The sequence below is a fragment of the Engraulis encrasicolus genome, unplaced genomic scaffold (assembly GCF_034702125.1).
Source record: "Engraulis encrasicolus isolate BLACKSEA-1 unplaced genomic scaffold, IST_EnEncr_1.0 scaffold_73_np1212, whole genome shotgun sequence".
Classification (NCBI taxonomy): Eukaryota; Metazoa; Chordata; class Actinopteri; order Clupeiformes; family Engraulidae; genus Engraulis; species Engraulis encrasicolus.
In genome coordinates this window covers 205773-232992 of record NW_026946071.1, presented here as the reverse complement: position 1 = coordinate 232992, position 27220 = coordinate 205773, and the positions used below count along the sequence as shown (strand labels likewise).

The following is a 27220-nucleotide window of genomic DNA, read 5'->3' as shown; positions in this document are numbered from 1 at the left end:
TTAATTGTTTGCTAATGGCGCTGGTCATGAGGGGGCACCACAGCGCCAGAAATTGGGGAGGGAAAAAATATCCTCTATTTTGAAAGGTGGTATCATGCTTCATTTTCTATTCATTTTACCGTTTTGAAATACCTATAATAACAACAATGACGATGATTCTATTATGCCTCTCCACAACCTCCCTCTGTCTAAACAGACTTTACCTGCAACTTGGGGAGTTGGCCGTTTTTGTTGTTCTTGTAGGCTAAATGCGTCATATCAACCAGCCAAGCTGAAACGTCAGGTCAAATTGGGCAATGTCCAAACGTCATAAACTCTCCGGTGCTCAGGGGAAGAAAAAAAGGAAAGAAGAAGAGGAGAAACGCAGCAACGACCGAGGTATGTACAGTAAAGATGATGCCATGATGATTATGTTTCCTGTTACACAAGGAATATTAATTGAATTGAGAACGGTAAACTATTAGCACACCATATCGCTAATCAATAACTACTAGCTCGTGCTAACGGCATCTGTTTATGAAAGGAGGGAGACTTTTCTAGTAACAACACCTGACTGACTTTGATAGAAGGGCCCAAGGCAAGCTATAATGGAAATCAGTAGTCCTTATCTTCCTCTGTCCATTTATTATCCACCAAGTGTTGTTGCTGTTTAGTAGTAGTAGTATAGTAGTATTATAGTATAGTAGGGTATGCCTACCATGTATTTTGTAGATCGGATTCGATTCGATTCTATTAGATCCAATCCGATTCGATTCAATTCTACAATGCATTGCAATGCATTACATTTCTACTGAACGCAAAGCAAATGTTCAGCCATGATGAGGAAATACAAGTAGTCAGATACTGAGCAACAATTTATTGGCTGTTTTCTGTATCAGTCTGTATCAGTCCTGCAATGTTTTGAAGTGTTTTTATTTAATTTAACATTCATTTGCTCCCGAAATATCCATGGAAGTAATTGAAACTTAAAAAAATTGCCGGATTGATTCTGGAACTTGCCGGATCTGGATCTGGATCGTCCATGCCCCAGATCGATTCGGATCGCCGAATCGATCATTGTTGACACCACTATTAACTATTTCCTAGGCTTTAATACTCTGTTAATCAACATGCTATTTATTCCCCTGTGTCTTCATTAGGCTATGGTTGTCAGCCTGCTGTTCATATTATACTGTTGAACTTTCTTTCTGAGTACATTCCTATATGCAATAATGATAAAAGTTATCTTAATAATACTTTTAATGAATAAAACTTTATTGTTGATTATTTCTTTGCAAGCTTTCTTGATTATTTGCATTCCACTGTAATTACAATAACATTGATATCATAAGGCCTGGCCTACTAATATACAGTAGGCCTACCAATATACAATTACTAGTATAACAAGCATTTTAGCTATTGTTAATATGCTGGACAATAGTTTGATTTTTTTTTTTTAATCATTTGTCATTTCATGTTCTTTTTTCTGAACGGGGAAATAGGGGCGCTCCACCCTCATACCTCCGCGGGTGCACCCTCATACTTCTTTTTATATATATGTATAAATTACTTTTTGAGTGCCTCTAGTGAATTCCCCCTTCACCCCCTGCAACCTGCCATGATGCTCCCTCATGCCAATAATTCCTAGAAAAAGCCTTGTGTGTTATCCTTTTATTTGTTGTTTCACATCATTTGCTTGAATAGTGTTTACTTCTCTTCTTTTCAGATGCTATGCTTCGATTCCTCCATCCTACCCTTGACAATCCTCCTGTTGCATCCACCTCTTCCACCTCTTCTACCAGCACCAGTGATGCAGCAGCATCAAGCTCCCCAGCTACCTCCACCCTTGCAACCCAGCCTGGAGACACAGCAGCATCAAGTGGGCCTCCAGCTACCTCCACCTCTGCAACCCAGCCTGGTGACACAGCAGCATCAAGTGGGCCTCCAGCTACCTCCACCTCTGCAACCCAGCCTGGTGACACAGCAGCATCAAGTGGGCCTCCAGCTACCTCCACCTTTGCAACCCAGCCTGGTGACACAGCAGCATCAAGTGGGCCTCCAGCTACCTCCACCCTTGCAACCCAGCCTGGTGACACAGCAGCATCAAGTGGGCCTCCAGATACCTCCACCTTTGCCACCCAGCCTGGTGACACAGCAGCATCAAGTGGGCCTCCAGCTACCTCCACCCTTGCAACCCAGCCTGGTGACACAGCAGCATCAAGTGGGCCTCCAGATACCTCCACCCTTGCAACCCAGCCTGGAGACACAGCAGCATCAAGTGGGCCTCCAGATACCTCCACCTCTGCAACCCAGCCTGGTGACACAGCAGCATCAAGTGGGCCTCCACTTACAGGTACCCCCACCTAGAGGCCTGCGCGGGACAGATTTTCCAGTCCCGCGCCCGCCCGCTCCCACAGTGTTCAGGCCCGCTCCCGCAAAGAATTATGATTTTCAGTCCCTCTCCCGCCCGCACCTGTAATAGTTTGTCCCGCTCCCGCCCGCGATTCCCGCATGATTCCGACGTTGGCCTACTGCTCAAGGCAATTTGTGTCATTAGTTTGAGAAATTAAACACTCTGTGCTTAGCTGAGCACATTACTGGTCGATTCTTAACCGTATAGTGCATGACGCACGTTAGGTGGCACGAGCTGCAATACAGCTCCATCACAGCAATGCCCAACAAACCTATCAAAATCTACTGAGGATATTAAGAATAGGGCCTAATACATTGTGCATAATCTTATATGCCACTCATCATCACGTTCACATATGAAATAAAAATATAATAAGTTAAAATTAATCATTTTAAACACCGTATTATGGAGCCCCACCCTCGAGTGCATTTGACCATAATAGCTTAAAATAGCTTAACGGGCAATCGGGTTCTTTGCACAGCCATGGAGAAACAGCAAATTATTCACTGTTGACCATTTTATTTACAGACAGCTTGCAACCCCGAGTGTTTAAAATAGCTGACGAGCTTCTTCGCGTTGTTGATCAGCTGGCTTGCATCAGGGACTTCGCTCATCACGGCAGGGGACAGGGCATGCGAGAGGACTGAATTCAGTACATGGGCACTGCAATTTAGCCTTTTGAATCCTCGTAAGGAAGCCACCATATTCGCACCTCTGTCTGTCACGAATGCAATCTTTCCCCCCAAGACTGTGCAGTCGATTCCAAAGGCTCTTAAATTCAGGAATAAAAGAGAACGGATATTTTCTCCCGTCTTGGAGGTTCCCACATCAAACGGAGCAGAAAATAACACCCTGGACTGTAGTTTGTAATCTGAATTGATGTAATGCAGAGTGGCCGAGAGGAAAGATGTTTTTCTATACGTTTCAGTCCAAACATCAGTTGTAACAGCACACCCGTATTTCCCAATGGTCTCTTTTATGACATCTACGACAGCTCTCCTAAATTTGAGTGCCCTTTCTTCAACATGACGTGACTTGCTTTTGCTTTGTTCCCTCTGGATTCCAACAAATGTTGTCCTTTTAAAACAGTACAGACATGACTATTCAGGCCCGATGTACTGATTTGTGACCGCTGTATGTGAGAACCTTTTGGCACTTGTCACAACAGGCAAAGGGCAGCTGATTTCCTTCTGCGTCATACACGAGTGAGAATGACTTCCAAATATCTGATTTCAAAACTTTCGATTTTTTCATGGTGAATGTTCCTCTCTTTAGACCAGCACTTACTTCTGAAGCATTATGTGTTGTTTCACTAGAGGAGCTCTGCTCTTCTGCCATGATCGGAGAGCAGAGCGGAAGAGCCAGAACACAGAAGAGCAAACAGAATCGGATATGCGAGATTACACATCCGCAAATATATTCCAAAATGTTTTTTTTAATAGAAAGGCTACCAAACACAATATCCAACACATAGTGATATATATAAATGATAGACATAGACTGATAATGTATGACTTTATTTTACATTTTAAAACACAGTTTTAGTTCGCGGGACTGCCCCTTATCAACGCTCCCGCCCGCACTGTACGCTCTCCCTCCCGCCCGCACCCACAATGACCTTTCAATATTTGTCCCGCGCCGCACTGCTTAGCTTTGGGTCCCGCGAGTCCCGCGGGAGTGCAGGGCTCTACCTCCTCCTCTGCAACCCAGCCTAGTGACACAGCACTATCAAGTGGGCCTATTGCTATTCCACATTTTCCACAAATTCGTAAATAAAACAATTGCAAAACAAAGCTATTTGACTTCTGGAGTATATGTACTCTAGAAGTGTATTTTTTTCCGATGCAAGGGGCGCCATCTAAATTCTTGCCTAGGGTGCCAAATTTTTTGGGCCGGCCCTGCCCGCACACGCACGCACGCAATCATGCACACACACACACACACACACACACACACACGCACACACATGCCAAGCCTGTCATAAGTGATCTAAGAGAGGTGTAGCAGTATAAGGTGGGGTGTGATGAGAGGGAGGGGGTGGCACTGGGGTTGGGGTTGGGTTTAGAGTGACCGATTTAGCAATAACACCCGAAATCCGAGACCAAAGGCGAAATATTTTCGTATTACACTGATTCTTGAGAAAGCGGCTAAAACATGTCTCAGCAATAAACTGCCAATTCTGTTGAAAATAAACTACATTTTCATGAACAAAATGAATCCAGGTAAAGACCCAGGGGTCTGTTACACAAATGTACAGTCGTTTGAAATATTTAAGTGCAATTGTATTACTTTTCATGGCTATAAACCTGCCCACACCCTGTAAAAACAGCTGTCCCAAGGACAGACATCATCATTTCAATTGACTTAAAATGTAAAAATCACTGATATTATTGAATAATATCACTATGATGTGAAAGTCCATATTGAAGTGGTTCTCCAGATATGCACATAGTGCGTGTAAAGCAATATTTACTACTATTTTCTGATTGCTCAAAGTGTGTCCAGCATATTAGTCACCACCGTCAGATTTTTTTTAAAAACACAATAAAATCAGGTATGCACAAGGTCATTGTCATTACTTAGGACCCCATTTCAAACCTTTAGCTCTACTGAATACTTCACCATCACTGAAGCTCCTGTAAGTTTACTAATTTCTCCTCAATTTGTTAATTTGTTTGGACACTGGTACTGTCCCAACCATAAACTGTCAACACCGTCGGGGTTTTTAATAGTATTATGTTACATTAATGTTAATTATATATACATTTTCAGAAGCGGCATGAAGCCCCTAAGAAACAGAGCGAAAACGAAGTGGCTAATGTGAGCAAAAAATGCATAATATGTAAAAGAGTGTTTTTTTGTCTCACACCGTCAGATGTCACCACCGTCAGATTTTGTTCCGCTCATCATCTTGTTCCATATTTTACTAAATTGTGCTGGTTAATGAAACATTACCAGACATGTTAGCAATAATTGTGACCCAAACTTATACTTCAGCCTCCACTGAGGTGCATTTGGAGGGTTTTTTGTCACAAAACCTGACGGTGGTGACATCTGATGTAGTTCACAAAAAAGCATGTGTTTTACATGTTTTTGACAAGTTTTAAGAATATGCTTCCAATAAGTATCTACAATTATGTTGAATTTTAAAAGTAATTCACTTAAATACAGTAAACATATTTTTTTACTTATAATTCTGTCTGACACTGGTGACAAAACCAAGAAAGAGCCCATTTTATGAAAAATGTAAAACATGGGGAGCTTGGCCAATACATTCACTGCACAGCCAAGACCTTCATCTATGATAATACACCTCTATATTTTGGATTTGAACAACTTAAAACCTGTTTATGCCACATTTTCAATAATCTAGGCCTACTTCCTAGAGTATCTAACAAATGAAGAAAAAACACATGCACAAACATACTGTGCACATACAAAAATAAAGTGTTTATGCTAGATGTCATTGACTTGAGAGGGCTATTTATTTAGCTAAATGTAGGTAATAATTAGGTCACTTTCACCACCATCAGATTACTGTCACCACCGTCAGTTCTTAAGTCACCACCGTAAGAAGGAGTTTTGGAAATTTTAAATGAATCCTTACAAAATTTTCCTTTGGAGTTGTTGAATTATCAAAGTAATTGTAAATTTAAGCCTACACGAATATTTGTGAAATTACAAAAAAATGTTTGATCTATTTAGGCATTAAGTAAGCATTGTCTGACAGCACATATTTTTAAATTAGAACCCATGAAGCCGTATTAAAATAGAATGAAAGTGAATTTTCAACATTTAAAGGCGTATGTGTGAACCAAAAAACACACACAATCACTTAAAAACTCCAGATACATATCCAACCAAATCAATACACTTTTTATCGCTTTTAATTGTGTCTGACGGTGTTGACAAAAAACAAGGTATGATCGGAGAAAAACCTGATTTCTGAAAAAAATTCAAAATGGGGAGATTGGCCTTGTGCATTTCTGAAAAGCCAAGACCTTTGTCTACGAGGATATACCATATTATTTTGTAATTCACTTCGTTTTTTTCTTTCAAGATTACAATCTGTTTTAGCCACTTTCTCAAGAATCAGTGATTAATTACCACGGCGGCGGCTAGCGTTACCTCTGCCGTCCCGTGTGGCAGTGGCGATGAAAAAGGCAATCAAATAAATGAAGAAAAGGTCTGGAGCTCTGGAGCGAGAGCAGGAGAGGGAGGGGAGGGGAGAGGAGATAAGGGTGGGAGTGAGGGAGAGGGAAGAGGCAAAAGGGAGGGGGTAAGCTTGGGCCCTTCCAACACGGACAAGAGAGCCATAATGTCTGAGGCTCTGAAGAAGAAGGGGGATAAGGGTTGGGGAAGGGGGGAGAGGGGAGTGGGGGGTGGGAGTTTTGGCCCAGCCAACAGGGATGGGAGAGCCAGGCCAAAGTAGTCACCCAAGTGAAGTTGTCATGTAGAGCCCAGCATAGCATAGCGTAGCATAGCATAGCGTAGCGTAGCGTAGTGCTGGCTTCTCTCCTGACACACAAACTGCCACAAGAGGACATTTTCTGCATTCATCTGGATGAGTAAACATTTCAGGATGGTGCGTGTGTGTGCGCACAGTCACACACACACACACGCACACGCACACACATACACACACACACACACACACACACACACACACACACACACACACACACACACACACACACACACACACACACACACACACACACACACACACACACAGTCACTTGGTAAGAAGTGAGGTGTGTCTTAATAAGGCCTAGTTATGCGGCAGTCCTGTAATTTTTTCCCCGCTTGCCTGGATGAAAGTTGATGGTCCAGAATTAATCTCTACATAATGCAATTAAAGTATACATTTACTGCATTTCTCCTTGTCCTTGGGGAGGGCAGCCCATTAAACGAGACTCTTTAAAAGAAAAAGAAAAAGAGTAGAACTTTGAAAGCACAAATATGTAAAAACGAGTTTCTGAAAGAGCTGACACTCCAAAAAAAAAGTTTCATGTATGCACAAATATATAAGGTATTTCATTCTCCTCATAGCAACAGTACATGAATATGTGCATTACACGCATTCGTTTTACTCGCATGCTTTACAATAACTCGTGTCAAATATTCGGTGTATTTATATCTGTAAATGTTCGTTTGAAAAGTGGAAATAAATAAATAAGACTTTATAAGACTTAAAGTACTTATGAAGCGAAAACAAAGTAAAGGAATTTGACCATTTCCAGGACAGATTCTGAAAGTTCTAAGCCTTGTGAATAAAATGGGATATTGTCTGGGTGATATTTTGTCCTAAAAGTCATGTTAAAACGTTCCCAAAAAGTGTTATGTTTACTTTTTTTTGGTGACATGCAAATTTTATGCAAATGATATGCGTGACATAGAAGGGGTGAGTTCACCTCATTCCAGCTTCTTCAGATCAATGGCGGCTACTACTAAACCAAGGCGCAGTGTCAAGCAGTGTGTTGCTGGAGGGCCGAACGGTGCCAGCTGCAAAAATGGCTACTTGACAGAAGGAATATCTTTGCACAAGTTCCCTTCTGTGAAGAATGATGGAACTGTGGCCGACAAGGAGAAGGCTAAAACAAGGGCTCTGTGGATCCAGTTCGTACGCAGGCACCGCCGTGGTTTTGAAGCAAGCTCGTGGTCACTGTTGTGCTCGGCACATTTCCACCCCTCGTGCTTCACCACAAATGTGGAGATCGCGGGCATGGTTGGACTGAAGAGAATGCTATTGCCTCAAGCAGTTCCAACAATTGACATCGGAAGCAGACTGAAACTGCCCCTGTAACTGCTAGGGCACGAAGACAGGTGAGTGCACTGCTTTGCTTTAGGCTAGTTCTACTTGTTTTACCTTGTCCATCTGCTTTGTATGTTGTTTTCAGGAAAGGGATGCAAATTACATGCCAAACCGATGCGAATGCTCTCGGGATATGCACTTTTTGTTGATTGCCATTCAACTGGTCAATAAATTGGTTTTGGGAGGATATCCGCGCTTCAGCCTCCGTGGTGCTCTCGGTCGAGGACAGCCAACTCACAGACTGGGCTACTGCTTAGCAAATAAACGGAGATGCATAGCGTAGGCCCACTTTGAAGCGTTTGATTGTTTGTTTGTTTTTAGTATTGTGGTGCACGTGTGGCTGCTGTTTCAACACACCTCGTCCTCAGAGTCAGGCTGGGGGACACGCAACGCCTGTGACTTTGAGCACAAAATAATAATAATAATAACCGCTAAAAATATGTTGAGGACTCTCTAGGGTGTTTTTCGCTAGCCCAATGTGATGTATGCAGGACTTGGTTGGTTGAAATAATGGTCTGTAGCCTACCACACACTGATCATAAGGTGTAGCCAAATGCAGATATTACTTGTATTACTACATGTAGATGCATATTTTTATTGTAAAATGTAACTCAAAGCTGTGTCTAAACAGATTGTCCATGAGGCCTTAGGCTCTGTTGGCTCAGGTGACCGAAGTGCTGAAGACAACGAAAACGCCTCAGAACAGCAAGTTGGAGAAAGTGGCCAAGTGGACGACATTGACCATCAAGCACAAACTCCACCAATGAAGGACTGTGATTGCTGTAAATCGTTGAAAAGGAAAATCCACAGCCTTCAGAAAACGATCAGTAGACTGAGGAAAATGATTGTCCAAGCTAAACGGGCAGATGCAGTGAGTGTTGTTGCTCTGTTGTGTTCTATTGTCTTGTGACGCTAAAGAAAATGCATGTGAATGAACTTCAAATTAATTTCTCTCTGCTTGACTATGAGGAGGAGGACCAGGAGGACCACCAGGACCAGGACTTTGAGTATGCTGTCTCTCCCTCGCCATCAAGCCGTTTTGAAGAGGATCATGAGGAAGATGAGCTTTTGGAGGCTGATGAGGAGACCAATTTATACACATGAGGAGGTGTCATCAGCAGAGTCTCTGTGGTCAGATGAAGATGGCATGGATGATAGTGGTTCACATGGAAACACAGTGACGTAAGTTACAGTTTAAAACTTTAATCCTGTATATTTATTCATGATCAATATCCTAGCACCCAAATAGGAATGTGTAATAATGATGTCCTGCTTTTTGATTGTGAATAAGTAACAACGTCTTTTGTATTTTCTTACGTAGTTGCCTGACAGCAGATAACTTTTGTAAGTCTTACCATAAAGGATAAGCTGTAATGTTTTTTCATTGTCATATTTTACAGTGTTGAACCAGTAACACACTACATGGAAGAGCCCAAGTTCATGGTCTTCTTCAGCATGCTGATTCATCTTTTCACCTTGTTCTGCTTCCGGGGCAAGCTGGAGAAACCCACTGTTACAGTGAAGAAGAATGGAACAATGGCTACAGTCACTCAAAGCTGTGCATTATGTGGCAAAGACAGTTTTACTTGGAAATCACAGCCATACATCTTCGGGAAGTATCCTGCTGGAAACATGATCATCAGCTTTGCAATACTCATGTCAGGAGTCAACATTTCAAAAGTGATGCTTCTGTTCAAGCACATAAGACTATCCATGTTCGCTGCTAGAAGATTTTTTTTACCACCAGACTACCTTTCTGATGCCAGCAATACAGCACTGGGAGACTTACAGATAGGCTATGATCAACCTTCTCAGAGGAAAGGATGCTGCAGTCTGGAGTGGTGATGGTCGCTATGACTCAATGGGGCACAGTGCTAAGTATGGAACATACACCATGTTTTGCAATACCACCAGGAAGTTGGTCCATTTTGAGTTGCTTCAGTCAAATCAGTCCGGTAGCAGCAATGCGATGGAACTTGATGGTGCCAAACGAAGCTTCGCTTTCCTGTCCACAGCAGGTTTGAACATCTCCACCTTCATCACAGACAGGCACAAAGGGATTGGCAAGTGGATGAGAGAGGAACAAAAAAACACCCTACACCTTTACGATCTGTGGCATGTGTGCAAGAGCCTGGTGAAGGACCTCTGGAAAGCAAGCAGTGAGAGAGGCTGTGAAGCTATCAAGGACTGGACCAAAACCATAAAAAAGCACTGCACTTGTATTGGTGTGTACTATCTACCTCCCCAGGGTTTGGCGAACCCATCCTTGTGAAGTGGAAGTCCATTGTGAGGCACATTGCTGGAAAGCATGATGGCCACCCTGACAAGGAATTCCCCACCTGTGCACATGGACCCTTAGAACAGGAGAGGAAGTGGATTTTCAGTATTAAGTGGTAACATGTTCGCAATTTTTTTAGGTGTGTGTGTGTGTCCAAAAGTATTTGTTCACCTGCCTTGTCTCACGTGTGAACATTACTGCCATTCCATTCCTAACCCATAGGGTTCAATATTATGCCGGTGCACATTTTGCAGTTATTACAACTCTTCTATGAAGGCTGTCTACAAGGTTGGGGAGTTTCTTCACCATTTTTGACCATATCTAGAAAAGATTGATCGCAATCATACTGAGCCCTATGGGTTAGGAATGAGATGGCACTAAAGCACTCATGGCACTCATATGAGTCAAGGCATGTGACTAAATACTTTTATGTATGTATGTATGTGGTTTGTGTTATGTATGTGTTACACAGGAAGTCTGGCCCATGACAAGCTATCTGCTGTCCTGCTGAGGAAAGACAGGCTTGAAGACATCAAAAGACTGTCCTCAGAGGGTCACACCAGCTGTCTTGAGGGCTTCCACTCCACTCTGAACCACTGGCACCCAAAGATGACCCACTTCTCATGGATGGGGAGCTATTGCAGGTGACTTTTAGCTTGCCTTGATCTCTTGACAGAAGATGTGAAGCTTTCATGGTGAGGTGTTGTCACTGGGCAAGCTTCTACAGTGCATTCTTTTTCTTTGACCTTAGACATATCTTGGCCGTACTGCATTTCAACGAAAACCTGAGGCGACAACCCCAGCGCAGCAAAGATGGCAGGATGTACTATGCAGTCACCTATCCAAAATACAAGCTTGGCGAAGAAATGGTGAAACGTGTAGCATCACCACCAACATACTGTGAGTATAGTCATATAATTGGTGTATTGACTTGCCAGGGAATTGCCCCCTTTTTTCCACCTGGCCTTACATTTTACCCCTTCCCCTATACATCGATTGAGATCTGTTACCCTTCCTTCAATGCCAAACAAATAAGGTCAATGGCCTGGATCAGATGGTTCACATGGTTACTTGTGCTCCTAGCCATGTAGCAAATACCTAGTCAATTGCAATAACTGACATTGTTCATTTTCATATTGTAGGATTACTATTGTAGCAGTACTTTATCTGTCGATTAATTTGAGCGTCTTTTTGCATATCTATTCAGCCACTCTAGAAATGAAATTTAGTCAGTTGCTTAGGCTACTATTTATGGAAATGGACAATACTGTATGTCACACCATTGTATGCTCATAGTAACAAGTCAATGTTTTCTCACTACGCCCTCTAGTGGCTGCATGCAGACACAACAGTTCTGCTGTGAGATCTCTGAAAGCTGGTTCTGAAAACAATTTATTTGTTTGTTTGGTCTAAATGCATATCCTGTACTGTCTGCAGGCTATGTCAGTGATGTCAAGCGTGTGCTGTTAGAAACGCCAAAGGAAAAGCTAAAGGAGACTCGAGAGAGGTACACAGCCCTGGTTCCAGCACCTCTCTGCAGCCAGTTCACAGAAAAGCGGTCCAAAGAAGCAGCCATTCAGCACTACGCAGCTAGGAATCAAGGACGTACAGAGCTTTACCCACCAGGTACTTTACTACACATCATCTCGAACGTGTACATTTGGTTGTTCCTTCCAACCATGGGGACACATCATTTTCAGCCCTGTAAAGATCTCTCTCTCCCTGTCTCTCTCTGTCCCTGTCATGCAGAGCAAGAGCAGGACAGCTTGAGGTCACAACTTGAACCTGTGGTAGTACCTCAGCGGCAAGCAACACTCCAAAAGCACGTACCTGCAAGAAATGCAAGCAGCCAATGAAAGGCCATCGCAGAGGGGTTTGCTCCAATACTTAGATTATTTTTTTCCCCTGACCTTTGCTGTAATGCAGTAATGCAAGGCATTACTGTCCAAGACATCTGTAATATTTACTCTATTACAGTGCAAGTAACATGTTACAATGAGTTTTACTGTGACTTGGATTCTCAGTTTTTTGTTTTTCAGTGTCACACTGGTGTTTAGTGTGGTGAGTCAGAAAGAATCCATTCCTCAGCCTGCCAGTGTTCAGTCTGCATGCTGCTGAAACAGAATGATGGAAGTCATGACCCCCATGAGCTTGACTTATGTTACAGTTTGTACATAGCAATATCTACATGTGTCTTTATTTTGGGGACAGTAACGAAAGTAATGCAAAAGTAGTGTAATGCCTTGCAGTTTCAATATGGGAATAATGTAATGTGTGGGGGATTGTTTATTAAAGACAAGGCATAATCAGTATGTACTGGTATTTCTAATTTTCAGTAACTTGCCCAACACTGGTGAGATCCCATTCTGTTGTGTTGATCCAGCTTCACCATCATTGTGTTTTCCCTTTTCTGTTATTGGTGCTAAATGGATGTTTATTTTTGTCTTTATTACAGAAGAATGCAAATGTGTGCTCGTACCATGCGGCAAAGTTTGTAGCTTTTTTGGATTACTAACATGTATTCTGACATTTTCCCCAATTTACAATATTGGGTTTTGTTTTTGTACAAGAAAAAAGGAAGGGAATGACAAAAAAGCTTTGGTTTATTTATGTATTTATTTGTCTATTGTTTCTTGTAATTACAATAAATTATCCTGTGTAACCCTTTATTCACAATGCCAGGACTTATTTTCTTTTGGAGTGAGTTAGATCCAACATTGGACATATTAGTATTTCAGCCATTTTATTATCACTGCCTTTCCAGAGATGACATGTAGCCTCTGGCTTGACCAGAGTTGTAATCCGTTCTTAGTCTGTGGTAGACACATGCTGAGAGGGGTCGTGCATGTTCCCAACCGAGGTAGCCACACATCCAGCGGACAACCCACCTATAGGCCACTGCTCTCAGATACCTGTGACAGTTTGAAATGTTTTGAGAACACAAGTACAATTTGAAATGTTTACATTTTTTTGGTTTCATAGTAGGCTACTGTAGGCTTTTTTCAGATTGATAAATAATCTTACTCATGTATATGCTGTCCAGCTCGTTGGCGGTAAGGGCGACCCTGTTTGTCCCGCAGCACTGGACCAACTTGCTCCAGCACTACCCTCTTAGTTAGGTCTTTATAGTCCTGCATCTGTGTAATGCAGGATATATCAATGTTGCCATCAAGTATCCCCATGGCTGGCCCGACTTCCCTGCAACACCTGTGCTCCCTGGCATTTTCCAGCAGATCAGTCCTGCAGTGATTGCACTTGCACCTGGTAATACAGCAAAAGTGAATGGCTAAAAAACGTTTAGAACTAAAGTGAATACTTTGAATACTTGTTGACACCCTCACCATTCATTTAGGGGTATTTCTCCCTCTAGACGCGCATCCAAGGTCGCGGCTGAAATGCCATCCTCGTCGGCTTCTTGTAGACGAAGTTCGTTCTCCCCCGGCAGTGCTAAGGGTTCGTCTTGGTAGGGATCTACTACAACATAGTCGTCAGACTCACTTTCTGTAATAGGACTAACCAACTCGCTTCTATAGCTTTGAGAAATCTGGCTCTCCGAATCGGACATTACTGCTGCTTTGTCTTGGTTCGTCAATGTGTGCAAACGAATTTACTAGCCTACTGAACTTCACCTGACTTCCTGAGAATTTGATTGAAGGTAAGCTTGTTCCCTATATAGCCTAATGGACTATTAATTCAGCATTGGGTCCTCCAAATAAGCTTAGCCTACTTTTTCTTTCTCTCTCTCTCTCTCTCTCTCTCTCTCTCTCTCTCTCTCTCTCTCTCTCTCTCTCTCTCTCTTCTTTTTTAGGATTTCGGGACTGCCCCAACAGCCTAATACCTCCGTTTTTTTCTGTAGTTGATATTTTTGCATAGCCTATATCGCGCGATATAGATTGAAATGCATGTAGCCTACATGCAAAAATATCATCAACTACAGAAAAAAACGGAGGTATTAGGCTGTTGGAGCAGCCCCGAAATCCTACAAAAGAAGAGAGAGAGAGCGAAAAATGCCTCCCATTTGTCAACAAATACACACGCCACGTCATCTTAAGGTCATGGCAAAGCGCCCTTAGCAACCGTAACCATAAACAAAACGAACTGTCAGGCTATGTCAACAATCGTCACACTTCGCCTGTCAGACATGTCACTTTCTGCAGATGTATCAGTGCCTTTGTAATAGATTTGTGCTGCTGTTTTTTTTTTGTCATGAGGTTGGATGTGTGGTTTTTCGACACGCTGATGTTTGTATCAGAATTTTGGTTCCTTTATGAGATTTGGGTCCATCAAATGTGTGTTGTTTTCTCAGATCGCCATACTAGCAAAACAGGGACTCCCCTCTTTCACGTCACAGCCCGTAGCTCATTAGTCACCCCAAATTTCACAGAAATCACACTTGTGAAAATCGCAACTCAAAGTTCCTCCAGGATGATTGGGTTCAAAGTCTCATCGATGCAGTCAGAAAAAACAAGGCTTTAATGGGAATGGCTGTTTGTTTTCGTTTCATAAACACTTTAAATAAGAGCGATAATGCTGGATGGAAATATATATCGAGACGAGAGCCGCCTGCCTCGACCAGAAAGATGAACAGCTCACTATATTACTGATTAGCAGATTTATGGCCGCAATAAAATGTAAAGTAAGTGTGTGTGTTAATGTATGCATCAGTCGCGACAGTGATCTGATTGCATGATGCCTGAGGAACAAATTAACTCATGGTGGCATATGTTTCCTTTCCACCCCCTCTCTTTCTGTTTTTTTCCTTTCTTGCTTTCCTTCCTTCTCTCTCTCTCATGCTCTCATCTTTCTCCCTCTCCCTCTCTCTCTCTCTCTCTCTCTCTCTCTCTCTCTCTCTCTCTCTCTCTCGCTGTCTCTCTCCTCTACCCCCCCTCTTGTTTCCTCTCTGCGCGTATCTGTATGTCTGTGTGTTTAGCGAAAGCCAGCGAGACCCTCCTCTGGCCCGCCGCCTTGCACTCCCCCAACATGCCCGTCTGCAAGCTGACCCAGGAGAAGACCACCTCCATCACGGCGGCCGCCGCCCACATGTTCCCCGACGGCGTGGTGGTGGACCACAAGCAGCAGCATCAACATCAACAGCAGCATCAGCAGCATCGCCACCATTACAACCCTCAGCTCCTGCTCCTGCTCCAGCTCCAGCAACAGCAGCAGCAACAGCAGCAGCAACATCAGTTCCAGCAGCACCAACATCAACATCAACAGCAGCATCAGCATCCGCATCAGCAGCAAGGTGCCGGCGCCAGCCACATGTTCCCCGGCGGCGTGGTGGTGGACCCCAAGCAGAGCCCTCTGGCCGCGGCCGTGGCTGCCTGGCAGCAACAGCAGCAACAACATCAACAGCAGCATCACCAGCATCAGCTCCAGCTCCAGCAACAGCAGCTCCGGCTCCGGCAGCAGCAACAGCAGCAGCAGCAGCAACAGCGGCAACAGCATCACCACCCTCAGCTCCTGCCCCGGCTCCAGCAACAGCGGCATCACCACCATCAGCTCCAGCAGCATCAACATCCGCATCAGCAGCAAGGTGCCGGCGCCAGCCACATCCAGAGCCTGGCCTCCAGGGCCTCCAAGTACGACTTCTGCATCCAGAACGGCGGGTTCCTGCACCTCTTGAAGCCCGGCGAGGGCAACCCGGACATGGGCGGCGCCATCCGCAACATCCCCAAGCTCATCCCGCTCATGTCCGGAGTGTTCTCGGCCGCCGCCCAGGGCAGCACCAACCCCGGGGCCAACCCGCTGGTGGGGCCTGTGGCAGCTGCCACCTCCGCTGCTGTCGGGGGAGGAGGAGGAGGAGTGGGACCCGGCAGTCTACCCGGAGCGGCAGACCAGACAGTGGCCCACCTGGGCTTCAATACGGCAGACTACCTGAAGGCCAGCTTCTCCAAGACCGACTCCATCGCCACTGGAACCATGTCCTCCATCAAGTAATTATCTTTTTTTATTATTATTATTTCGAGCGGGCTGGGAGGGTTGTGCTGTGGGGAAGCCTGTTGCTACAGTGTCATAATGTGAGACCAATAATTATCGAGAGGAGTTGGGCAAGACCAATAGGCGCGGGTGTGCATGTTCTCTTTCTCTCTCTCTCTCTCTCTCTCTCTCTCTCTCTCTCTCTCTCGATCTCTCAATCTTTATCTCTTTCTCTCTCTCTCTCTCTCTCTCTCTCTCTCTCTCTCTCGCTGGAGCTAGGATGTTTAATGCATTCATTGTAGCTCGGTGCCACTGCAGAGGGTAAACACATTAATTGGCCAAATATTTTTACTCCCCCCTCTGCTCTGTGCAAACTCCAGTTCATAACTCATTTGCGAGGCGTTCATTAACATTTTTCAGACGCGTCGCGGTTCCTGGCTTCTCTCCCTCTCTCTCTCACCTCTCTGTCTCTCTCTCTATCACTCAGTGTCCTGTGGTGTGACTGCTCTTATAGAAGGAAGAAAAGCTTTTTATAAATGAAAACACATATTAAGATTAAACACAATATCATTATCAAGTTAGCGTTAGCTCAGATGTCAGTCATGTATACAAAAGGACTAAAGTGGACATAATGCAGTGAATTTCCTGTGGTGCGACCCCCCCCCCCCTCTCTCTCTCACATACACCCTCCTACATATTGGCGAGGATTGATGAGTCTGTTTCTAAAAAAACAACTAACAAACAAGGACATAGTCAAAGCATACAACACTTGCAGATACCGGTTCTTGGACAGCTTGGAAAAGTCACGAAAGAGAAAGGTCTTTAATTTTTGCTTGGAGGTTGAGTAGGACTGGGTACCGAAATTCAATTCTTTGATGGAACCGAATTAAAAGCTAAGGTTCTACTTGGCATTGAAACGTGCCTTGTCTGTCGGTTCCACGTTTCGGTTCCTGAAGTCTGACTGTCAGAGCCATCAAATGTGTGTTTAAGCACGCGGCCATTTCAGCCAATCACAAGTGTCACAAACTGACCACGCTCCTCTTCTTCCCGTTTCGCACCTCATTGATAAGACAGCTGATATTCAACCAGCTGATTGTACTATTGAGAAACAAAAACATGCCGTCGAAAGTGTGGCTATATGTCAGGAAAGTAGATAAGGAGGAGCGCGTTGCAATATCTGCGATAAACTAATAGGCTATCATGCAAGAATGGCAATACCATCCCAACCTGTTCAAACACCTGCTCTTGCATTCGATTAACTTGCGTGCAGAGTTGCAGCATCTTTACAACGGCAACACCGTCAACCTCAACCATGACCTCGACTCTTCAGGAAGATGTCTCTGACTCCTTGGAAACATGTTTTTCCATGAAAAGAGCTAACTTAGAAAGAACTGGTCTTGTGTTGGGGACGTACAAATGTAGCCTATTTAGACCGTCGGTTTAATTCGAGGGAACAAAGAACACAGCGACAAAAAAGATTTCCTCTCTATCCGGCTGGAGAATAACGCCATTGTTTAGCGGCCGCTTAAGGTTAAATAACTGTGGATTGAAAGAACATAAAAACGTTCCGTAAAAAAACTGTAAAAAGCTAAGAATCTCAGCTTTCGAACAAGCCCTAACACATGTCTGTAGGTCTAGGTTAAGGAGATCGCTGGCTGTTAGGGAAAAAATGACGAGATAAAAAAATGGTTGGAAAGCGCTATTTTTTCACTTGCAACAGCGGCCGCTTACAGTTCAATAACTTTTGAATGAAAGAACATAAAAACGTGCCGTAAAAAAACTGTAAAAAGCTAAGATTCGCAGCTTTCGAACAAGCCCTAACACATGTCTGTAGGAGAAGGCGATCGCTGGTTATATATATATTTAGGCCTATATATTGTTTAGATTAGGACTCTTTAGCTTAGATTCACCATGGCGTGAAAGCACAGTGTTGTCGCGGCTACTTGCAGCAGCTGATCATACGGCCCAGTTCTAGTCCCTGTATGGAAATGCGTGCGAGACAGCACCATCGAGCCCCCGTCAAGTTTCATGGATATTTATGAAGCCTAGTTGTGTTAGAACAGTTCTGCAGAACCTAGTAGAAAAGCCCCAGCTGTCGACAGACTGGGTAGCGTAGGCTACATTAAAAAATCATGTCAGGCACGCTTGACATAGGATTGGTACCAGAAGTGAAGTTGCACCGTACAGCAGAACAATTTTAATCAGACATGAGTAGGCCTACATTTATCAGTATCAAAACCGTTTATTATACTTGCCAAGCCATGCCGAGAGGACAACTTGCAGCATGCAATTAATCATGAACGCTGTATAGAATTAAATGCTTTTAACCCGCCATTGCTTAAGTCACGATGAGTGCCGCCTTGTGGCAGGCAGGGAAACTCATGATTTGCAGACCCGTTACGCCATCTACTGGCCACTTTGGGTAACTGCAGGTTTAATTTAGGGTTTCTAGGAACTGAAAATGGAACCGTTCTGGTACCGAAACCGAAACGAAGGAACCGGAAATGGAACTGGAACCGAAAATTGTCAATCAATACCCAGGCCTAAGGTTGAGAGGGATGACCCTCCATGCACAAGACCTGCCAGGATGGAGCTGCAATAGGCCTAATCCAGGCAGTAGATATCCTGTTGATTTTTGTATATTGAACAGCACAAATCTACAGGCCAGGGTGAATGATGTGCTTGGAGAATGACAGCTGGTCATCCATTATGACGGCAAACCCGATTTTGTAGGAAAGCAGTTGGAAGGAGTAATGTAGGGGGTGAGAGGGGTCCTCTGTGATCAGATCAGCTTCCCTGATCACTGCACCACTGTACAGCTGAGTACACATGAGTCATTTTGAATCTGGTTCACTATGCGTGAAGTTTGTTCGTTTGTCTAATGCCAATTAAGTTGTACCAGGAGGACATATTGAAGGTAAGGACTGATCCCATGAGAGAACTGACTAGTCAGATTGTGCTACTAGTAAAATATGTTTATTACTTAGTAAATATTCATGAAAAGATCAAATATGGCAATAGGCAGCCCAGTGTCAATGAGCAGCATAGTTGCAATAGGCCTACCTACTCTAGCCACCATCATACACAGTGTAGTATCATGCAGGCATGAAAATCCCTCACCTTTTGGCGAAATTCGCCGTTTTGTAATCAAAACTGGGTAATTTCTGTGAATCGTGTAGATCCGAGGAGAAAATTTTAGGGGGGGGGGGGCGAGCGAGGAGAAAAGTGTAGCGCCAACTTACTGTATCATTGTGTAGCGCTCTACTGCAGAAAACTTCATACAGTTTCAGGAGAGATTCCACAACTGACAATGACGTTTGACCAATCACAGACTTTGTTGCTGTCGGCACAGCCAATAACGTGAACGAGCTCAATCTAAGTCCCGCCCTTCATACTTCTCTTTGAAAGCGCAATTTAAAACAGGTGCAGCTTTGGTCTGCGGGGCTGGCGTGGTTGTATCAAATATCTTTCTTCATAGTTCTACAACATCTCTAATTATAAGAAAATGTCCAAACGATCTGTCACAGAAGGTCTACACGTTTCCCAGAGGTAGCTATTTGAGATCATGATTCTTGTTATGAGAACATCAAGACACAAGCATTTCGATGAGAAGTGAGTGGATGTAGTTAGCCACACTGTTTTTCCTAATAATTTGAAACCGCATTTGCCCTGCACACGAGAAAAAGTATTTATTCTCAAAAGAGCTCCGTAAATGAAAGCTTGGGTAGGCCTACGGCACGTTTTCCTGACGGCTATTTTAACGGGTCTGTGCGCTACGAAATGGCGAAAGTATCTAGATATTGAAATAACCTAGCCTTTTTACTACATAACACTGAATTGCATTCGCCTGCTTTTATTTAAAGTAGCGTAATAACTACAGTGTATTAGATGCAGTCCTCGGGGTAATGTGGTAAGAGTAAGATTTGAACCTGCAATCCAACTCTCTAGCTACTGTAGGCTATGGTTGTCATATAGTGCATCTGAATTTGTATACCAGAACAAAGATATATGCAAAAGTACTTCAATATGAAGAAATTATCTACATTCTCTCCATCAATAGGCAGCAGTGGAAAGGTGGATCTCCTGAGCACCAACACCATTCCTTTGGTTTTAGTGATTAGCTGAACCTGGTTAGCCTGGTACCAATCAACAAAGTGCACCAGTGATACTGATCACAACATCTGATGTTAGGTATCCCATTCTGACAAGCTGTGATAGTAGTTTAACAGGCCAGGTCACACACCCACCCTCAGCAGTTAATCTCATAGCATCCACTCCCACATTCTCCTGGTAGGCAATGTGTCATAGCATTGACAATGACACAGCTTGTTTACTATCTGATGAACCATTTTCTTTTTACTGATGCCAGGTAAAGTCAGAAAATATCACCATCTTCAAGATTCTCTACATTTGCATATTCTGGAAAGGGTGCAGTATTAGATTATCATTTGTAATCTTGCAAATGTATCTGAGATTAAATTATATTTTAGAACGTTCTCACTGTGGGCTATATACATTTGTTCTGATTTGTTCATTCAATGAAATGGTTTGGGAGAGAAAAGAAACACATCACATGAATACATTGTTTAAGAACCTATTTTCATGCAATGCTACTTTAATATTAGAGAATAGGTGTATGCTTGTACTTCTATGTGTTCGGACAGAAGTTAATTTATTTTTATTTTTTCATTTTTATTTCATTAATCATATAATGTGTTGGATTACACTACAGAAAGTAAAACTATTTCTAATTTATACCCATATGGCTTTATTCTTATTTCAGCTCACTGAAAAATGTAGGCCTACATGAATTCACAACACTATAGATTATGACACCATGTAGGGCCTATCTAGCCTACAGTATGTGGCTCCAACATTTTTAATTATTAGAAAATAGGCTAAAATGTATCAGCTATGGTATGTAGAAATTTCATGTAGTGAATATCTGTCAACATTAAAGACAACATTAGAAATATTATTGATGATGCTTGGGACCTTCTATGGCTTGTTGTTAGTGATTCAACTGAAAAATAGTCACTTTTTCAGAAAATCGTTTTTTTTCCATTTATAAACAGGTTATCTTTGAAAGGCTGTGAAATCAAAAGGCCATGTGATGAGACTTGCTATCATACAGCAGTATACTCCAGAGACACATGAGTTTCAGGAAAATACAGTGAGAATTTGCTATACCACCTGTGCCAAAAGCTATTGACATTATTAGTAGTGATGCAATTGTGTATGATCGGGTGCATAAACTGCCATGTTATAATATTTTATATTATACATATATATAACATATTAATAAAACTGGCAATTTTGATGGTGGAACCATGAAGACGAATATTTATCTGAATTAATAATGGTATTTAAACCACTCCAGAAGGCTGGTATAGCAGCCAGAATTGGTTTAAGAGACATTTTAATTTAGGCATTTTTTTTTCTTCAAATTATGTATTTACTAAAGAGGCTGTAAAACCACAAAGCTATGAGATCCAGCTTGCTATCATACATGAATATACTCCAGAGACACATAGCCTTCAGAAAAATATAGGGAGAATTTGCCCCCCCAAGTGGTACCAGTGAACCCACCTGGCTCACGGGCTATGAGGAATGCGGGGAAGCAAATGCCGCTTCAACCGATAGCGCCAAGACCAACCAGTGGCCCATGAGAATGATGCATAATTTGCATATACCATCGTAGGCAAAACATATATATACACCCGTCTCCAAAAGAGTTGTCAGCTATCCATCTGTTTGGAATAACAGCTAATAACCTGACTTTCAATTAATCATTTTGCTTCAGAAGTCACTCATATGAAAGCTACAACCCTCCCGAATGAAAATGTATGTACAAAAATACATTTCAAGCACCATAGAAAGATTGACCCTTTATTGAACACAGACAGGGCAGATTTTCACAAGACAAAAGTTTTGTCGCCTATCGAACATAATGTGAAAATGAGCAGATAAGTCACTTCAAAACACTTCAAATACGCAGATCGGGTGTCATACTTAATCACTGAATCACTCTCACCTCTCCAGAAAATCAACTTTGGCCTTAGGTGTATGTTTAGGGTCATTGTAATCATGGAAAGCAACACAATGAAAAACAATGAAGATCAATGAGAGATGGTGACATATTCACTATTCGTAGAGCAATACATGTTTAACTTCATGATTTAATCAATGATAAAAGCCCTCAAACACCTACAGCATGCAGGCAGCTCCTCATAAGAGCTGTATCCGTACCATGTTTCACTTTCTCATCGTTTTTTATATTCACAAGAGCACCAAAATTAATATAATTTCTGAGCATTACTCAGCAAGTACCCTTCACAACAGGAAATATGTGAAGTCCATCCTCGTTACATTGAATGCTGATAATCAGCCGTTAATATTAATGCCGGCTGATCTGTCTATCTATCTATCTATCTATCTATCTATCTATCTATCTATCTATCTATCTATCTATCTATCTATCTGTCTATCTGTCTGACTATCCACTCTCATCCCTCTCTTATTGTCTAGGATGGGGAAGTACGCTCTGCCCATGTCTTCCACCCAAATGTGTGATGTCTCCCATCTTCCTGGAAGAGAGTCCATGGGTCGTATCATGCATTTTAAAGGAGAAGGCTCGATGGGTTGCGTCATGCATTTTAAAGGAGAAGAATCCCTGGGTCGCTTCATTCAATTTAAAGGAGGAGACTCTTCACCTCAACTGTAAGATCAGCACTCTACTATTGACATCTCTCTCTCTCTCACACACACACATCGTATTGTCTAGGATGGAGGAGTCTGTTTCTAAGAAAAGACCACCCTCCTCTACACCCACCTGTGTGTCTATGAAGAGTGACCTGTAGTAATTATATAGGCCTAGTACTTAGTACGCGTTGGCAACAATCATTCACAACAACCACACTCGTTATATTAATAAATAAATAATTTCGTCACTTTATTCTGCAGGCTTTCGAGGGTTTCCATATTCTGCTCTAAAGCCTGCTTACTAGACCTAAAATTCTTAAAACTGCCAAAAATTGAGCACTGAAAAGCAATAATATCACATAATAATGATAATAATAATAATGAAAAAAGTGGAATGTATAATAATAATGGGATAAAAAAAAAACATGAGACGAGTGGAATGTGCCAACTAGGGATGTCAAAAATGTAAAACAAATCTTAACCGGTTACTGAGCCTCATGAACCAGTGGTTAACTGGTTGACCTGTAATCTTAGCCTCTTATTTTTTGCTGCGCAGACAGTACCTGTCATATCTAGTGGCGTACAAATAGTCACTATAGCAACCGGTAAACTGTTGGCTCTGGGCTGTGGTTGCGTTTAATAAATTCCGCCATCAGCATACACTTCAGCAAGATTTATATTCCCTTTGGTTAACAACATAATTTATAACAAGATTTATATTCCTTTTGGTAAACATAATTTATATTCCTTTTGGTAAACATAATTTATATTCCTTTTGGTAAACATTTGTAGTGCATTGTTTTTGTGAGATTCAGATTCATTAACACTTAACCAACCGCAGCAGTAATTGTCTTTGCAATGATATTTTTCAATCTGTTTAAGTTTGGACAGTTCAACTGTAGCATCTCCCCATCAAGTAGTACATGCAAGGTAAAGCTATATTTCTTTTGGTAAACATTTGTAGTGCATTTTGTGTTTTTATGTAAAAACTTTAACAATTTCTCAACCCCAGCAGTACTTGTCTTTGTGATGGTATCTGTTTAATTTTGGACAGTTCAACTGGAGCGTCTCCCAGTCCGTATGACAGACCAACGAACTTCTGTAAGTCATGTGAGGACGTAGAGGACATCTCAGACTGGATCCTGATGGAGCCTGCTGTTTCTATGGCAACAGGAGTGCTTCTGTATTCTCACAGCTCTGACCCTGGACGTTTTGAGTGCACAGTCTCCGGTCTGCGCTGGGTGTGTGCAACTCAAGTGACTCTGCAGTATCACTTCAACGACTCCAATATCTTCAGGGAGGAGCTTGCCATGTTACAGTACACACCAATTGGTCCTTTAATGAGCATTGAAGTGATATCAGGTAAACTGCTGGAGGCTCATTTGCCCCATTTTGCCTGTCTTGATGGATCAGACGCTGCTCTGAAGGATGCTGTCAGAGTTCTGCGTGCAGTTGATAGTGGAGTTCATTTAGTATCCTGTGAACTCACGCGCTTCCATGCAAAGGTCACAAATCCCTCCTTCTCACTGACGGGGGTCCTGATGAAATTGGGTGTTCCCATGAAAACCCACCTTGAGGTGTTAATCTACCGAATTAAAATTACACCCCTTGTCCTTTTAACATATGTAGTGCCACGAGATGATTCCATGATCCAAGCTGTTGAAAAGGAGATTAAGAAAAACAAACCAAATGCAATGCAGATAGTAAAACCTCGGCCACACATTTCCATGTGGTTTAACACTGAATGCAGCCTCAAGGCTTCCACTGGAGATGCAAAAATAACTCCTCCAGCTCTGACACTGGAATACACCAGCCTCCCATACTTCTTTGAAGTGGCCATTAAAAATGTGGAAAGTTCTTTTGATTTGGAGCTGGTCAGTACAGATCAGTCTATATGGAAGGCAACACTAGATTGTGAATATGATGAGATCAGAGAAGCGGCAGATAGCCATAGAACACAATTAGCAGCCTCTGGATCCTCAAGTGATGCTGCCATTGGGGGAGAGGGGCAAAGCACAAGCTGGGCTTCAGGGGTGACTGACCAAGATGGAAGTATGGCCTCCACGTCAAGCAAAGGTATGTATGCAAGCCTACACTTAACAGTTTCTTACAAAACAGGTCTACACAATATTACAACTAACATTTTTGAAAATCTAAAAAGTTATGTTCACTGTTAATGTCTTTATTTTGTAACTGTATATAAACAATGAATGGTAACACTTTAGTTGACATGTTCCTGCATGACACATCCATAGCAGCTGTTATAAAGTTGGCACAAAGCATTCATGACTGTTTCATGACCCTTTCATACCAAACCTTTCATGAACCTAGCGGACGGAAGGACAGCAGCTTGTCAAAATAAAAGTTTAACAAAGCAGCATTGCAGGTTTTGGTTTGAACCTTCAATGACTACTGATTTGGACAAGTTGCTGTCCTTTTGTTGTCCATGTCTATGACAGGTTTGGTATGAATGTCTTATGAAACAGTCATGAATCTTTCATGCAAATTGTATAACAGCTGCTATGAATGTGTTATGCAGCGACACGTCAAGTAAAGTGAAACCCAATAAATGATAAAGTGCAATAGTAATAATAACATTAATAATAATAATGATAATTGCAACAACAACTGTAGCAGCATCAGGATATCCAGAGCAAGGGCTCCATAAGGAGGATTCCAAGACAACCTCAGCTGCCAGGACCACAGAGGAAGACGGGCAATTAAAAAAAGGTAGACAACCCAAAATCTTTAACTTGTGAATCTTAAAAAAATAGCAACAAATATTTGTGTACAACGTATGTGGAGATGTTGGGTCAGTCTTATTTTTTAATCAAATATCAACACTAGAATTCTATCCAGAACCAAAATCGTTGGCCAACTTATTCTTTCAATCTCTCCATGAACTTCCTTTCAATGATCAAGCATGATCTCATCATGAGAACATCAACAATTCTACTGAAAAGTTAAATCCCATTCCGTGATAAACAGATGTATCATACTAAATGTTGCCTAATGCTGAAGGTCAACCTTGTTTGATGATCTCTGTCTAGACTGCCTGTCCAGGATTCGGCCTGAGCTCATCAAGAGAATGTCGAGAGTTCTACTGAAAGGTCTACTGGATGAACTTCAGGCTGTGGATCCTCCTGTGATAAGCAGACGGGAAGCAGAGGAGATCCTGCAGAGGTCCAGTGTGTTGCCGGACCAAGTCACCTCCCTCGTTGACATGCTGCTGAATAAGGGAGAAAAGGCATGTAGAATCATGTTCTCCCTTTTCAGTGAACTGGACAGCTACCTCTACAAAGACCTTGGTCTGTAAGAAAACCCTTTGCATTAAGGATATTCCAGCTGCCTTACAAGCCTATAGATAATTTCTGGGCTGGACTGTTGTCACACTTTTGATCATCAATCATTTGTAGATGATACTGTCAACATGGACCACAATATTGTGATTTTGTTGTACAGTTGGGCAAAGGGGCATGTTCTTTAGCACCATCTTGTCCCTGTCTGTGGACACGTGATGAGGGGCATGTTCTTTAGCGGACACCTGTGTTGAGGACCATGAATTGTAATATAATGTAATAATGTAGTCCTCCCGACTGGACAGCATGTAAATATGGCATGCTATTATGCCCCTCTCTATATGGTGGGTGCTCTAGTGCAGTGTTTCTCAACAGGGGTGCCGGGGCACCCTGGGGTGCCGCAGGACCCCCTTAGGGGTGCCGCGGAAACGTGGCTGATAAATAAATTATTTGTCTAAATTAATAAATTAATGCTTAGTCAGTGGAATCTTTCGTCTGCCATTTACGCACAGTAAGGTAAATGTAGGTCGCCCCAGTAAGCTGCAACTTCAAACGTAGGTTGTGTGACGTTCGCAAGTGTTGCTTTTCTAAGCTTGTGTGGTATCGGATGCGATGCCATGTTACGGCTTGTTGGTTTGGGGTGCCTTGAAATTTTTCATGACTTGAAAGGGTGCCTTGCCTAAAAAAGGTTGAGAAACACTGCTCTAGTGAATGTAATTTTGTGCATTGCAGTTTGTCAATCAGAAGCCATCTGTATTTTTTTATGTACAATATGATGTTTCATGTTTATACGTAGATTACATTGTGTATGTATG

At 42.5% G+C, this 27220-nt stretch overlaps 1 protein-coding gene across 1 annotated transcript; it reads left to right on the top strand.

Moving 5' to 3' along the window:
• The first annotated feature begins 229 nt into the window (after window positions 1–229).
• On the top strand, window positions 230–25576 carry LOC134444801 (uncharacterized). The gene is made up of 8 exons (XM_063193996.1): window positions 230–378; window positions 1706–2332; window positions 15416–15546; window positions 15649–16421; window positions 22933–23124; window positions 23989–24036; window positions 24161–25182; window positions 25566–25576. The coding sequence occupies exons 1-8, from the start codon at window positions 297–299 to the stop codon at window positions 25574–25576; spliced, it is 2886 nt and encodes a 961-aa protein (XP_063050066.1). The 5' UTR covers window positions 230–296.
• Window positions 25577–27220: the final 1644 nt, after the last annotated feature.

What these genes read in the sequence shown, in the direction of transcription:
- LOC134444801 (XM_063193996.1), top strand. Translation starts at nt 297, where the DNA reads ATGTCCAAACGTCATAAACTCTCCGGTGCTCAGGGGAAGAAAAAAAGG. An exon ending in GAAACGCAGCAACGACCGAG is followed by an intron (nt 379 to 1,705) that starts GTATGTACAGTA and finishes TCTTCTTTTCAG; the next exon opens with ATGCTATGCTTCGATTCCTC. An exon ending in GGAGACTCTTCACCTCAACT is followed by an intron (nt 23,125 to 23,988) that starts GTAAGATCAGCA and finishes AATCTGTTTAAG; the next exon opens with TTTGGACAGTTCAACTGTAG.